At 28.6% G+C, this 17667-nt stretch overlaps 1 protein-coding gene across 1 annotated transcript in view; it reads right to left on the bottom strand.

Annotated features, from left to right (window-relative positions):
* LOC100200067 (synaptic vesicle 2-related protein) overlaps nucleotides 1-14973 on the bottom strand; it is a 126453-nt gene extending 111480 nt beyond the window's left edge. The window contains exons 1-2 of the mRNA XM_065808552.1: nucleotides 14923-14973; nucleotides 14786-14830 (exon numbers count right to left, since the gene is read on the bottom strand). Coding sequence (XP_065664624.1) covers nucleotides 14786-14807 — 22 coding nt within the window. The 5' untranslated portion in view covers nucleotides 14808-14830; nucleotides 14923-14973. The remainder of the gene's footprint in view (nucleotides 1-14785; nucleotides 14831-14922) is intronic.
* Between the last annotated feature and the right edge of the window lie 2694 nt (nucleotides 14974-17667).

Genomic DNA, 17667 nt, shown 5'->3' with positions numbered 1-17667 from the left:
AAGAGTAAAATTAAATTTATCTTCAAAGTTAAACTTCATTTTTATATACTTAAAGGGTTTTTATTAGATTTATTATTATAAAATATTTATACAAGAAATATGTCATAAATATATAAATACGCTTCAGTTAAAGACTGAATTGTTAGAATTGAATTGACTGAAATGCACACACTGTAGTTGAGGGAAAAATTTATTTACTTATAAAAAATGCTTCTTTTACAAAGCTTCAAAAAAACTTTCTTTGTTAGAATTCCTAATTACAAACAGAGATTGTTTTAAAACAGCCATATAATATTGCAATCCTGTCGTTTCTGTACAATTATTTCTGATAGAATAACTTTTGAAATTTAAGTATCATTATGTATAACTTTTCTGATAAATTTATTTACTTATAAAAAATGCTTCTTTTACAAAGCTTCAAAAAAACTTTCTTTGTTAGAATTCCTAATTACAAACAGAGATTGTTTTAAAACAGCCATATAATATTGCAATCCTGTCGTTTCTGTACAATTATTTCTGATAGAACAATTTTTGAAATTAAAGTATCATTATGTATAACTTTTCTGATAAATTTGAAAGCATTCTTTTATACTATATTCCTTAGGGATCAAATCGATTGTATTGCTTTAATTCCTTTTGCTGAAATTAGTTAGATTTATTTGAGTTTGAGTCAAATGCAAGTTTATGATACTGGTGTAAGTTAAAATTGAGAATATCATTTTTTTCATAATGACAAACAACACATTTGTTAGTCAGAACTAGGATTGCCGTGATTACCCTACTACAAGTAAAATGTTATTCAATACAAAATGCCTGTCTTGCTTCTTTGTAAGATTGTCTTCAGTTAGCTCCGACTTTAAACACCCCCAGTCTTGGGAACATAGCTAAGTTAAGGCTAGAGATAGTGTCTCAATGAAAACACTCATCTTAGGCAGATTTTTACAGTATTGAACTACTGTCTTGCAGAAGGCTTCCTAGACAAAGACTTTTAAGTAGGAAAATTAAGTTGAAAATTTCTGTTGATCATACTCCTAAACCTTTATCATCTAAATAAAATCATATCTCCCTCCCCCCCTCCCACTAAAAAAACAAACAAACAACAACTTGTAATAAGGCCCCAAAATCTAAATCTTCCCTCGGTTGGGGGGGGGGTATGTGGTAGATGATAGATCCGTATTAATAAGTAGATCCACCACCGTAAAAAATTAAAACGAGGTTGCGCTTTTAAATTATAATCTTTAGAGATGTTGCGTTTGAGTCCGAATATATTATTTAAAAAATAAATAATATTAAAACATTAACTATGCCGCAAAAGATACTGTTTGTAAATTTTCTATTCACAAAAGATGTAAAAAAGATGGTGAAACACATGCTGTGTTTATTTTTTAAATAAACACAGCATGTAAAATTATAAAAAAGTTTAATTTCATTACAATTTTAGTTTTACGCATTGGGATCTGATAATTCATCCGGATCTGAAAATCTACTACTATATTACATTACCGCCAAGATTATTAGACCCAAATGTGTAAAATTTGCATATATTTGATACACGTGTGTAATAAATTGATAAATGACTTAATATTCTTTACATCAAAAACATGATAACAACAAAATATATAAAAAATTAGGTTCAACTTATAGTTTTACGCACTGGGATCTAATAATTCAGCCGGATCTAAAAATCGACTACTGTAACAGATATAGGCCTGATGCCAATATGAATATAAAGGATCTATATATAAAGATAAAGGATATAGATAAAGGATATATATATATATATATATATATATATATATATATATATATATATATCACTGGATATACTCAAAGGCAACAAAACGTGTTAAAAAATGCGCTATAAGGCGACAGTTGCGTTATGGCAACTATTTGTTGTCACCTTAACGTTTCTGACTCAATTTTAATGGCATTTTGCTTGCGCATTATAAATAAAACTTTACATAGCTTTAGATACCTATTTAAATAATTAAAAAAATAAATTTTGAGACAAACTAAAAGTTTTTTTGGGAGATACGGAAGATACAGTTTTAAGAGCGTTTATTGTATAAAACAGCAAATTTGCAAACTATACTTCCTTTTGTGTCATTCTTAATGTCAATTCTTAATAAATTATTATAAGTTCGGACTCAAACACAATTGCTCTAAAGATAATATTTTAAAAGCGCATTCTCGTTTTGATTTTCACGGTGGCGGATCTAATATTTAATACGGATCTAATAATCTACTACAGGTAGCCTAACTATTCTGCCTGTCTAGGATCTAATAATTGACAACAGGTAGCCTAACTAGCTCTGCCTGCCTAGAATGATGAAAGCTAGTTATTCTTAAATCTACTAACAAATTTTTCATTGTGCCACCTTTGCATTGGCTGTGCCTCAAATCATGGGGCTTCACATATATTTAATAAAAGAACAATACATTATAAATACTTGATAAAAATTGAAAACTACCTATTTTGTGAATAATAGTGAAATAGTTATTTATTTTAAAATGTATAAATAGTAATTTTTTTTTTAACTATTGTACGGGTAAGAAGTTTAGCAGATGACAAACTTGATACTAACCAAGTTTTCTTTTATAACTTGAACGCACGTTTTTTAATAGGTCATTTGTTTGCATAAAAAAAAACTAAATAGTTTGTTAAGCGAGTCTTTAACAAGTAAATTAAAAAAGTATAATTTTTAGTTATTGAACTTATTTTTATTGCTTATAGAAATAGAAGAAAAAAAAAAAAAAAAATATATATATATATATATATATATATATATATATATATATAAGCATATAATAAACCTATTCCTTATGCAATGCGTATTCTTTGCAAACGAGTAGACACTTTTTTGTGTGTCATGTATGCATTTTTTTCCAACGATATTATTTATTTGACGGCTAAGTAAACAAAAAATACAATTCACTCCGACTATACTTCGACATGAAATTTATCTTTTAGTGGATTTTTATGTTGATAAAACCGATTTTTGCTCTGCGATTTATAATAATAGTTTTTTAGCATGAATAATCAAAGGCCTCCGAGATTAGATTAGTTGTCCGGGAAAAAAGCTGTGCGAAAAAAAAGAGAAAATTTGGAAAGAAAATGAGAACAAATATAAATGAACACTTTTAGATTGCTTTTGTCAGACAAAAATATAAGATTATCAGGTAGTTAAATCAATTTTAAATCTTACGACTTCCAATAAATCAAAGTTAAAACAATTTTGTTAATTTCTTTATAGCTTGATGAAATAGAAATCAATATCAATGACTCCAAAAATATATAAAAGTTATCTTGATGCAACCATTACAATGTGATTTAGTTAACTAGATCACATTGTAACGATCCTTCTCAATCATATTAGACACTAATAAAACAACAACATTTTTGTTATAGACCTCCTAAGATCATAGGAATTTTCCAGAATTTAAAAAGGAACGCAAATTTTCAAAGGAGCGGAGAGAAAGTTGGATAAGGTTGGCTTGGTTGGTGTAAGTATGTGGCATTGCTTTTTTATTTTCCTTGTTTCTATATGGATTGACTAATTTAACAAGTTCCGGTATCCAATCAAGATTGCTGTCTTGAAATGAAGGTTCAAATATATATTGAAGGCAACTTTTAGATTACATTAAAACTAATCAACTAAGCAATATTTACCATGAACGTTATTTTGATGGTACATTTGAATAAATTGCTCGCAACAACAAAACGTTACAAGATTATTTGCATCTTATTGTTAAGCTTAGTGCTTAACAAAAAGAAAAAGAAAAATGCATTCAAGCTCATTACTCTCGAAATGTGGCTGGATAGCTAAGTTGGTTAGAGCGTTAAAACGGAAAGTAAAGACCCGGACTGTTGCACGATACGGGTTCAAATCCTGCCACCGCCAACTCAGCGCTTGAGTAGTACTTCTGTACGCAAAAATGTTGGTCAATAACGGACGCTACTTTGGATTAGTCTTAATGACTATTTGTGGCTGTTCCTATGCTTAGCCAACAATATCTTCGGATAAAAACATTGTATAGAAAAATATAGCATGAAAAATTCAAATAAAAAAAAAAAAAAAAAGAAATCTAAAAAAAATTTGTTGAGGAGAACGACAAATTTATGGTTTGAGAAAAAATAATAAACCAATATACATTATCATCATTAAAGATGACGCTTCCAATATGTCCTAGAGCAAAGAAATTACTTTGATTTTTCGTTTTTTGCATTAGTTATAAAACGAAAAATAAAAGTAATAACGGCAATAGTCATCTAAGGTAGATCAGAGAAAGCTTACTTAAGCTAAAAGATTAATGGCAGGAAATTAATGAAAAGAGTCTACTTTACTAAAAATCCACTAAAAAAATTCTAAATGACTTTTTGATGCATCTGAGGCGAATCCATTTGTCATAGAATACGATAGAGGCAACTTGTAATTTGATGAAATCATGTTTGTAAATAAGCGAATATGAAAAAGAACAATTCTGCCTGATAGAACTGCGAATGTGAAAAAAAACATTCTCCCTGATAGAACTGCGGGCTAATACCACAAAGAAGCACCCAAAAGCTATGAATTTTATGTATTCAATGTTGCACTGGAAAATCCTTATAGTCAAATAAGAAAAAGGTTTGAACAATTGAAAATGAATGAAACAAATTTTCTTTCACTTGGTCTTCATAGAATTCTTTGACAGACAAAGACCTACATTTTAAAGCTGATTATAAGAAAAAAACTTAGAAAACACTATCCAACAGACTTAAGAAAAACTCTTTCCAGCAGACTTAAGAAAAAATCAATTTTTTAAGAAAATTCGTCTTTTTTGTCGTTAGAAGAATAATTCCAGTCAGCAAGAAGCCTGTAGAACCTCTATAAGGATTTTATGCAAAGGAATATTTTTAGTATTTCCCTAAACTTGTGTTTCACTTTAAATCTTTCCGACATTGCCTGTTCGATCCTCTAAATACAAAAAATCTTACAGCAAGTTAACTATCATTGAGGAATACCTTTATCATTGAGGAATACCTTTAGACAAAAAAGAATAAGTAGCAATTTCGCGACTTGGTGATCTTTTCCAATAAATAACCCAATAAACACAGATTGGTTTAGAGTTGGTCAATATTTAGTCGAAATCGGTCAAAAAATGAATAAAACGTTTGGCGACTAAAAATTGAAGCTTGATTTAAAATGTATGCTTCAAACTTTTTTATATATACGTTTACTAAACGTCGATCTAATGTTTAGAATATCAACTTACATTAAGTTGATATTCTAAACATTATAACGGGACAGTTATGCCTGAAGCCTTATATCTCAGCTATAAATTATTTTTTTTCAAAAATCTTTTCTTATAAAACATTTTTAATTATTTTGCTTTATTATTGTAAAAAAAATTAACTTTAGAAATATCAAAATGCATTTAAAGTACCAAAATGAATCAGTAAGTTTGCGAAAAACAAAGTTTGCGTATTTTCTTAAACGATACAAAGACAAAAGATTTATCTAGGGTTTGCAATCCCGTGCTATATTTGTAATCCCGGAATTTCGGGATTACATTTACCTATTCCCGGGATCCCGGGATTTTGAAATACCTGTTTTTGAAAGATTTTAACATATTATTTTAGAAAAATTTTAAGGAAATTAGTAAGACATTTAAAGTATGTTTAGAAAAAACTTACAAATTTCAAGGAAGTTCTTTGGTTTTTTAATATTATACATACTTAATTATTAAATTATAAAGACGTTGTTTTTGTAAATATAATATACGTATGCAATTATTTTTGATTATTCTTAAAATACATTTTGAGAAAGCAGAGCACATCCAAAGTTTCATCCCCCAGACGATTTCTTATTTTTGTTGCAAAAAGTCCGGCCGCAGAAAAAGCACGTTCTGATTCCACACTGGTAGGCTTAATAGTCATTAAAAAATCATACGCTCTTTGCAAAAAATCACCACGTGTTCCTCCATTTTCAAACAACACCATTTCCTTTTGAATTTTCATCGATAACGTCTCACATCGAGTTGGTATGCTGGGCAAATGTGCTTTTTTTATAGCTTTATTAAGTTCGTCTGTGATTCTTTTGCTGTTTTTAAGAGCAAAAGAAATAGAATCAGATGAAGAGTCAGAAGAATCAGAAACAATTTTGAGTAGTGCCTCATTTGAAACAGAAAGTTCAACTTCTGATTCAGACTCATTAGCTGTTAATGATGTAGCTGGATTTGTAGCGTCTAGTCTTTCAAGTAACTCAACTATTAATTTGCGACATTTTATTGAAGTCGGAACTGTTACTAGCTCTATTTCAGATTCGGACTGAATGTTGGTTCTACCATTGTGCAGATACTGAAGGATCCCACTTGCATCGGTACGCCTTTGTTGCATTCGAAGAACGAGAGATGAATGCAACTTTTGACTTATAACGTTGTTAGCATCTTTAAGTTTTTTTAACATAAAAGTTATGGCAACATCGGCTGTAAACAAATTAGCATCCCGACGGCAAAGAGCCTCAACTGTTGCTTTTACTGAAAGTAGCGCATTAATGATAGCAGATACAGTTTTAAGCTCAATATTAAATAAAGCCAAAGATTCACCTTCCGGTAGACTTATGTCTATTAATGCCTTTTGTATACAATTTTTTAATAAATAGACGCGTTGAAGCATTGACAAAAGACTATTCCATCTTGTCTTGCAGTCTTTAATTAGAGCTATTTGTTTCCCATATTCAGCCGCAACATACTTCTGCAAGATATCGTTTTTTTTTGGTGATCGTCTGATCATTACTATTACTTTTCGTACTTTTTTGATCACTGGACCACAATTTACCTCAGTAACATCAAATTCGTTTCCTCGAGGCCAATTATGACTAGCATCAAGATCAACCAGTTTATTATTGTCAGAAAAATCATCATCCTCCCAAGAGTTACTCTCTGAAAAATCGTCTTCTATATCTGATTGTTCGTCTTCGTCGAATTGCTGATCTATTTCTCTTTCTATATCCTGCTTTTGATATAGTACTTCAATAACGGCCAGTTGCACACCATGGGCAAAACATAACTATTGATTTACAGGTAATATTCTCCCAACTTTTTTCATCACACTTGCTCAGTCAGTCATAATACCAACAATATCTTTTCTCAAATCAAGTTCATGTTGTGCAAGCTTTTGTTCTAATAGCTTAATACACTTATCTGCAGACATTGATCCCGTTATACGAATTAAGCCTAAGCTCCAGAACTGACAATTTCGTGCATGTAAATTAATACTCATGTTGTAACGGTTACGCAATGATGTCCATTCATCAAAAGGTAAAGAAAATCTTTCTCCTACACCAAATTCAGGTTTTTTTTTGCTAGCTATTTCAGTAATAAAAAAACTCCTTATTTTTTTGCTGTAATCTACAACCATTTTACGCACAGTGTTGACTGTTGTGGGTAAACTTTTGAATCCTGTAGCTATAAGACCTGCACGTATATCACTAGAACAGCATATCACGTTGAACGAAATCCCATCAATGGCTGTTAATCGTGCAAGTGTAGCAGGAAGTGATTTTTCTTCTCGCTCCAATATTGGAAAATAATTGGTTAACGTTTTTTTTTTTTTATTGGTGGTTCATCTCGTGTGTTTACTGAAATAGTAGTTGGTGTGAGGTTAATTTTATGGACGAAAGTAAGTGCGTATGGAGACCTTTCGTTAAACCACCTCCAATTTTAAAAATTTTTTTGCAGTCAGTAGACTTACACATTGCTGTTTGCCCTTTTTCTTCTCTTAAAAAATTTTTCCAAACGGCAGAATTACTTTTTTTCCATGTACGAAGCCATTATAATGTTAGAAAGTTTACTGTTCAAAAAACCAGCAATTTTATTTTTTATTAAAACTTGTACTTAAAAATAGTCACAAACAGATAACGTCTATTCGAGATAAAAATTGTCCGAAACTTGAATAAATGCGACTAAGCACCAAAAAATTTTAAGAATGTAATTGCAATCCAATTTCAATTGTTATAACAACTTTAATCCAGTTATTCAAAAACATAACTGCAAGAATTTCGAAATTGTTAAGTTCGAATTTTAATGCAATCGAACGAAAAAAATAATTTAATTTAAAGATTTTCAACTGAAAACGATTTAAAAAAAATCCCGGGATTAAATGCTTAATCCCGGGATTTCGGGATTGTTAAAAACTGGGGAATCCCGGGATTTCGGGATCCCGGGATCCCGGTATTCCCAACCCTAGATTTATCTTAAACTACTGCGAATTTGGGGTCGTCCATAAACTACTTCACGCTATAAAGGGGGAGGGGGGTTATTGGTTTTGTGACGACTCATACAAAACTTGCTTCTTAAGTGTAACAACTTTGTGACTAAGGGGGGAGGGGGGGAAGGAGGTCAAAAACGGTCGAAAATTGCGTCACGTAATTTATGGACGACCCCTTTGCTTTATTTGTAAAAAGTTAATGTTTTTCGGACAGTATTTTTTATCTTCTTTTTAGAATCTGGTTTTAAAAAGTTATTTGGAATTGTACTTTTTGAATAGTATTAATTTCAGTAAAATGACTTTTGAGGGGCATATTGGGACAACAAGTTATTTATATAATTGACTATGTTACTACCATTTCGTGATCTTGTTTACAGTTTGATATTTTATTTTTAATCTAAAATATTATTTTTCTTATTTAGAAAAGCAATTTTAGTAATAAAATTCAAAGTTATAGCTTAACTTCGATTATTAATAGTGTTTAATGTAAACAAAAAAGGTAAAAGATGATATAAGAAAGATCAATCATCCAAAATGGGAAGAAATGCAGTTTTAGCTGTGAGTAAAAAGGAACTTAGCGCTAAAAAAGCTGCTGATACATATGGTATACTTAAGTTTGCTCTTTTTAGATATTCTATATATTCTATAAAATACACACAAAAAATAAATTATTAAAGCTGTTATTTCTTTTTTGTGGTGTACAGGTGTAAGGGCGTATAGTTTCTATGGATATGTTACTTTTTTTGAGAGTTTAATGTCTGAACATTATTAGACGATAGATAGCCTTCATTTTTCATTATTTTTAAAGCTTTACAGTGGACGAATAGCTGCTTCTTTTTAACTGTCTCATTTTGCCCCACCCACTTGCAAAATGTAAATGTTTTGCTAGCCTATGTTTTCCTTACTTTGGTTGTCGTATCTTATTTTTAGAATTTTTTTTTTTTTAATTTTTTTATATCAATGAATTTTAGAAAATTTTTAACAAACCATGATTAGTTTATCCGCAACTAGCATTTTTTTCTTAAGTGTCTCTATATGCCCCGCTCTACACTAATGTAGCCAAAGGTAAGAAGACTCACATAACAGCTTAAGTCACACGGTTTCAATAAGTATAATTATAACGAAATAAAAATAAATAAATATAGGTATTAGAAAGTAGACATTCAAAAATGCATAGTATTACGAAAATATAGATGTTAAAATAATTTAAACAAATTGTGTATTATTGCCACCAACATAACAGGTAACATCGTTTGAATATTTCAATGTAATATATCTTATTAAACTATTATGAGTAGATATTTGTATTAAAGTCATGAATAATCATGAACATTATTATTTATTACTTTATTCTACTATAATAAAAACAACTTGTATATCTTCTTATCTCTAAATTAAAGATAAGATTAGATTGTTTAGAGTAATTTAGAGCCTTACGTTGTTATATCAATCAAAATCATTTAAAAACTGACAAGATATTGACTACCTACAATCAGTTGTAGTAATTTTCACAAAATGTGTAAAATAAATGGCGGACTTAAAAACGACGCAACCTTGTCTCGGTTAAATAAAGAATTTTTTCGTTTTACTGCTGAAAAATTATTTTGCGTTGGCTAAATAATTAAATTAGACTTAAATGCGTTTTCAAAATTCACTTCCTAACAACAACTGTAAGCAAAACGACTGATATTTAAATAATAAATGAATTTCGGGTGCGTTATTTTAATTCATAGAAGGTAAAAAGCTCTTTTCGCGATAATCTATCTTCCTAAATGCCAAAAAATCAATAGATTCCGATGTTTTAGAAATTATTGATGGCCACATTGATACAGTTAAAAAGTATGAGTTGCTAGTCTATCGTTATGAAAGTCCTACTGCAAGAACTTTTTTCCTAAGTTTTACAAACAGCTTAAAATCATTTTGTAAATTCTAGTATGATTGTGTAACAGTAGGTGTTCATCTTTGCTATAATCAAGAGGTTTAATAACTAAATATAAATTTTTTTTTTGGTAAAACTGCACTGCACATGTTATGTCGCGACGTTACTAATTTTTTAATGTTAAAAATAAACATGGATGCTACAGGAAATTTTGTAAAACTTCCATTCAGAAAATCTTCTATATGTAAAGTTGTTGTGTGTAATTCCGATTTTGATTTATAAAATAACATTTAAAATGCATACTATTTTACCTTAGTTTTTTACGGTTACGAAAATCAGGTTACGAAATTAGACAATCAGAATACTAATGTTGATGATGCTGCACAAGAACAGGTACATAATAAACAAGCGGTAGACGGTATACTAGAAAGATTTTTGATAATGCATGAACAATAGAAAACAGTGATCCAAAATATATATTTATGAGTTTATTAATTTTATTAGAAATCTTTAACTTAATCATAATGTAAACTTTTATTGTCTGCGAATGAGATTAAAACTAAAAAAAATATATGATAGAAATTGTTACTATAAAATTCCCATTGCAAAAAGCTTGATCATTTAATTTTTTTAATTATCGATGCATAAACAAGTATAGTGCACGAACATTTTTTCTCTAAATCCCCACTATATGAAAACGTTTTAAATAAGATTATAAATTTATATATAGTTTTATAATAAAAAAGTATATTATAAGTAGTATAGAATAAAAGTTTATAAACATTTTATAATAGTTGTAAAAAATATAAAAAATAGGACCAGGTATTTTATAACTATATCTTATTTATAAATTTCATATTTTTTGTATCTATATCTTGTTTATAAATTAAAAGATAGCCTATTAGCTATCTTGAAATTTTTATACTTTATAAATTATAATAATATATAAATTTTTATATATTATTATAGCTCTTATTACTAATATAAAGTTAAAAAGTTATAACGTAATTTTAATTTATATATGTTTTAAAACTTAAATAAATTAAAATTGCATAAACTAAATCAAAGAAACTATTAGACAAGATCTAAAAGTTTAAAATAAGTTTACTTAGACTAAATCTAAACGCTTTATATGCGTTAATTAAACCCCCGTCAATTTGAGGAGGTTGGGAATTTTATGTGGTCATAATTTTTGAACGCTAAGAAATTATACGATGAAACTTAAAATTTCTCGATGAATATAAGTCTAGTTGGGTATCGTACAAAAAATATTTCATCAACTTGTTGCTCTCAATTTTGGGGCAGGGTAGCATAAATTTTGGAGCTTTTTTGTTCCCAGACTGCAATAACCGCAATTTTTTGCAAAGCATCTTTGTTTGACATAAATATGATTATATAAATGTTTGGAGTTAGCTCTATGTATGGAAGTTAGATGTATCGAAGACCAAAAAATGCTGGATCCGGATTTAAATGTAAATTAGACAAATCTAAATGCTTTATATACGTATAAAAATCCTATAATAGACGTCTTAAATACGTTGGAGTATAGACCTTTTATGGACGTTTGTTCTAGAACTTAATCTCATTTTCATTCTAAACGGATAACCGACCAAATCTCAACGTTTTGTCGAAACGTTGTTTTTACGTTTAATAGACGTTTGTGTGTTTACTGGGAGTTTTCTTTTTTAAACATATTCGCTTCCAACAAGGCTGCAAGCAATCACTAATTAGAGTTGGAAGTAAAAAGATGAATATTATTGAGCAAGATAACGATTAACGGATGACTTAAAGAATTGCAAATTATATGAATCAGGAAAGCAAGATGAAGGAAGCGAATTCCAAAGTACTGATGTTCGAGGAAAAAGACTAGACGAATAAGAGTTTTTGGAGCACTTAGGAACAGTCACAGAAAAAGGATGAGATTTAATTGAATGACAAGTAAAACGAAAATGAATTTCAGTAGATAGCACAAGAGACGCTAGCTCTTTAGAGTAGTGCCCATTATAGTATTTGTAGAAAAGAGAAAGAGAAGCAACATTACGACAATATGACAATGGTTGGAGCTTGGCTGCAAGAGGCTGGTCCAACTATGTTAACAATGCGTTTTTGCACCTTGTCTAAAAGAGAAAGGGCATCATTTGAAGATCCGCTTTAGATATGACAACAGTATTCCATTAAGGCCGGATTTGAGATTTATTGAGATAGAAAATAGAATCCGGATTAAGAAAATATTGAGCTCGATAAAAAGTTGCAACTTTAGCAGATGCTAATTTTGCAACGGATTTGATATATGGATTCCAAGAAAGATTGTAAGTAAGAGTTAATCCTAGAAAATGTTGGAAAAATTATGGAGAAGACTAGCATGCCAAACTTTATCAAAAACTTTAGAAATGTCAAGAGTGATGGCTTTATCCTCTCCGCCTTTATTTAATGTAAGATAAAACCTATCGGTTATTATATAACTATATAACCTAGAGGTGATAAAGTTTAGCCAAAAGAGTGTCCTATAAAGATTTCATTTTAAATTTGTCGCTAAGAATGCCAGAAAAATGACGTTACTACATAACGTCAAGGTAATTTTAAATTTTCTGTGAAAATTGACAAAAATCAATTACACCAATATATATTAAAATATATATATTTTATTTTAGTCGTGTTCATTTAGTACATTTTTACACTAAAAATGTGGCTATTATTAATTTTATTAACAAACATATATTAACGAACCAAAAAGTTAGTTTACTAACATTAGTTAAATTAAAAAGTTAGTCGTCTAATTTTAGTTTTTTTCTTTTTTTCACATATTAAGTTTACATTTATTACATGTCGTATAAAATAAACTTGGCGTCTGAAAAAAGATCATATTGATCTTGCCGCCAGAACCATATAAAAATTTATAATATAATACAAGTAGTTAAAATCAAAGTAGCAATCTAAATTAGTTGAAATAATAAATGAATAAAAATTATACTCATAGTATGAATAAAATGAATAAAATTATACTCATAATTATACTCATATGAAATAATAAATGAATAAAAATTATACTTATAGTCAACATCTAAATTAGTTGAAATAATAAATGAATAAAAATTATACTCATAAATGTTTAATATATTATACATTGAAAAAATAATATTTTTTAACTTATTTTTAAAAACTGAAAACGAGATTGACAAATCAAAGTTGGGTTGAACAATTTTTATTCTAAAGATGAGGTGCTCGATAAGTTATGCAAAATTTGTTAAACTTTGTTTGACAAAAGGGTTTTTTAAAAAAGCTGTTATTTCGCAAACTATATTTATTCTTTGTTTTAAGGGTGCATATATCTTTAATAACATTAATTATTGGGTTATTCATACAACAAAACGTAAAACATAAGGTATTATAAATGTTAAGTTCATAAAAATTTAAAACATTTATATCTTTAAATAAAGGTTTCGTATTTGAAAAACGATTGGAAAAATATATCACGCGCATCGCATGTTTCTGATGCTGATAAAGACTTTGCAACTTACTTTTACCTGTAGTTCCCTAAGCAATATTCGCATAGTATATAGCTATGAATAAATGAGTAGTATAGTTGTTTTAAATTATTTTTATTTCAATAATTTCTAGCCTTATATGGGATTTCGATATTTTTTACAACTTTTGTTGATATATAATGAATATTTGTTTTCCATGACAGATTTTTATCAAGTTAAATACCAAGGAACTTAATAGAAAGCTTCTTCAATTTCTACTCTATCTTAGGCAAATCTTTTGGCAAAAGACATTTTTTTATTGAGGAACTAAAAGAGTCCATTTTGTTTTGTCAATGCTTAAGATTAATTTATTGCTTTTGAACCATGTAGAAATTTGTATAAGCTCCTTGAGACCATTTAAATCATTAATATATACTAAGAAAAGGAGTGGACCAAGGATAGAACCCTGTGGAACACCACATTTTATTTCAATTAATGTTTTGTTTATGTTTAGTAGACGAATTTCTTCCTATTTGACAAGTAGTTTTTGTACCATTTTATCAATTTATTACTTATTTCGTAGAATTCAAGTTTTTTAAGTAAAATATCTTGATTGGTAAAATATCTTTGATAAATCGATAAAAACACCAAGTTTATATTGTGATTAACCAGAAGACTTTAAGACTTCACTAAACTGAACAATGGCTTGTTCAGTTGAACTATTTTTTTAAAGCCGAATTGGTTTTTATATAGTAAACTATTCGTAATCAGGCAGTTGTATGTTTTTTCGTAAATAATTTTTTCTAAAATTTTTGAAAACGTGGAAAGGAAAGAAATAGGGCGATAATTATTAAGATTTGATTTTTCTCCGTTTTTGTGAATCGGGAAAAAAAGGATAAAAAGTCGACTATATTTTCATTAGACTAAAAATGGTGATTGGTTTTACATTTATAATTATTTGTATAATTTGTTATTATTATCTTATTAGTATTATTTTATTAGTGTACCATCAATTAAATATTAAATATTGTATAAATTGGTATAAATATTGTATGAACCAATTGGTATAAATATTGTATGAGCCACTCGATTACAGATATGTTTACGTTACTATTGGCGATTATTATCAAACCGTGATTAGAAATGAAAAAATATATATTTAAAATAACAAAAACTGAAAAAATACCATTATACCTGATTCTAAACCTGTAAACATTCTTTGGTATAAACACGGAAAAACTAATGATAATAAAAAATAGGTTTTAAAAGTATGTTAATAATGCAGTAATTTTAGGCAAAAAAAAAACTATAATTTAAAACATTATTCTTACTTTGCTTTTTACCATAACCTAAAGAAAAACTTATGTTAAAAAATTGTTTGACGATAAATAATTTAACAAACCTTCAAACATGTATCAAAAAACTAATCGCTTTATTGTTAACTGATAACTCGCTGTTAATTTTTTGTAATTTATATAAAAGGAATAAAGTAGATAATTAGTTTGCAGTATTTGTATATTTTTTTGTTTCTAAATTATTTTTGAATTGAAACTAATGTCATAGGCTGTTAAATGATATGATATTCCCGAAAAAATTTTTTATAGTTAAATATTACGTTTGCTTTTTGAATCAATAAAGAGTATTTTTTTGGAGTAAGGAAAAGACGCCTTAGATGGTATACTTAACTTTAACGATTTTTAATTTAATATCCTAAAGACGTAAAATAAAAATTTTGCTATTTCTTGTCAAATCTAGAACAATTATAACACTCAGAATTTTCATCAGTTTTGTTTATTTAGAAGTTGTTCCCAATAAAAAAAATACTAGCATGCCATCAAATGCAGTCAAGTGCTATTGTGATGGCATACTTTGAATAAACTAAACAAAAAATAACACTAATAACAAACTTGGGAAATCTAATATGTCGTTTATATATTCTAATGTAGTTTTTAACGCTGATTTCAAATCTGAAAACCATTCTTTTGTATCGCGTAATGTTTTTAAGATATTCGTAAAATTGTATTTTCTATGTTTTTACTAAGCATAGAAATATTTCTATTTTTTGTTATATTTTATTTATTTTTTTAATTTATTCTAAAAAGGTTTACACAGTTTTATCATTATTTAAATTTAAATTGAATTGTAAGTTAGTATTATCGCATTCAGAAGCTGTATTAATTCAAAAGATATGTTTTGTTATGCCTGCGGCTATCTAACAGACAAATCTCATCGGAAAATGTTTACGCCATTTCTAAAAAAAGAGTATGAGTTATATTTTAATTCAAAAGTAGATTTGGAAAAGGCTTGGGCACCAAATTTTATCTGCTCAGCATGTGCTTGCAACTTTCGTGGTTGGATTAGAAAAGCAAAAAAGAACAATCATTTTTTGTTTGGTGTTTCAATGATATGGCGGGAGTCTAGCAACCATACTACAGATTGTTATTTCTGTTCTATAAATATTGCTGGATTTTCATTTAAAACTCGATTGTCTGTTAAATATCCTGAAGTGGCATAATCCTGCCACTTTACCAATATCTACTACACCTACTAAATATAATATCGATGTAGAAATATTAGACGAGTTTCAAATTGCGTATTTTGTCAGTAGCTCAGACTCTGATTACAATGAGCATGACAAAAATGTCCATTTAACTAATAATGCGGAACTTTGCGATCTTGTGCGAGACTTGGCGCTGACAAATGGCCATGCTGATTTACTTAAATCTCGACTTCAAGAATTAAATTTATTGGCGCCAGGTACAACAATTTCTCAAAATTTCGACACCGTCACAAAGAATTGGTAATGTTTTTTTCAATTAATGAGAATATATGTTATTGCACAGATATTGAGAATCTCATGAAGAACCTTGGCATTGAACTTAATATAGAATCATGGAGATTGTTTATTAATTCATCAAAGAGCATTTTAAAAGCAGTATTGCTTCACAACGGAAATAAATATGCGTCTGTACCAATTGCATATTCTGCCAATCTAATAGAAACATACGAAACAATGTCGCTGCTATTAAATAAAATTGATTATAGTAAATATAACTGGAGTATATGTGGTGATTTAAAAGTAATTATAATTTTCATGGGAATGCAAACAGGCTACACAAAGTATTGTTGCTTTATACGTGAATGGGACAGTAGAGATCGAAAGCAACACTGTATAAAGAAGGATTAGCCAAACAGAGATATAATGCAGCCATGAAATAAAAATGTCCTTCGATCGCCATTAGTTGAACGTGATAAAATAGTTATGCCACCACTTCATATAAAATTAGGACTTATGAAAAATTTCATTGTGGCGCTACACAATGACTCATTGAGTCAATGAGTCATTGTGTATTTACGTTACATACACAATGAGTCGTTTATGTATTTACGTAGCAAATTTCCTGAATTGAGTGACGCTAAGGTGAAAGAAGGTATGTTTATAGGTCCTCAAATAAAAAATTTTTTTAATGACATCCACTTTAAAAATTTACCAATATTTAACAATATTAAACTTTATTTTTAATATAAAAAAATTGTGTTTTTATTTGTCTTTAATCGAATTTAAAAATAAAAAAAAGTTTAAAACCATTTTTAGGATTTAATTAGCTAAGTTTTAAATTTATAATCACGAAGTTAAATAAATTACTTACAGGTAAAAGGACCTCAGAATGCAGTGGGACCTCAGAATGTCAGGTTTGAATAAAACCAACGAAGAACACGATTTTTTTAAATTAAATTCTAAACACGTTGAATAATCTAATTAAAGAATATAATGTTAAGTCATAAACAAAAAAAATATTTCATATAATACTTACAAAATAATCGAAATTACGAAGACGTTGAAAATAGTCTATGAGCAATAAACTTATTTTTTTTAAATAATTTTAAATATTTCAATCTCTTCTAAAAATATGTTTGCAGAACCTTATCAGAAATGTTGCCATAAGACTCCAAAAACAGTGCTAAAAGATGCGTGCGCAGAATAAATCCAATTTTCTTAAAATCGCTTTTTTAAATACCAAGCATTTTGAGGTGCTGCACCTAACGTTTTGAGGTACCAAATCAAAAACTATATA

This window comes from Hydra vulgaris, chromosome 10 (assembly GCF_038396675.1).
Source record: "Hydra vulgaris chromosome 10, alternate assembly HydraT2T_AEP".
NCBI lineage: Eukaryota > Metazoa > Cnidaria > Hydrozoa > Anthoathecata > Hydridae > Hydra > Hydra vulgaris.
This window is presented reverse-complemented; position numbering and strand designations above follow the sequence as displayed.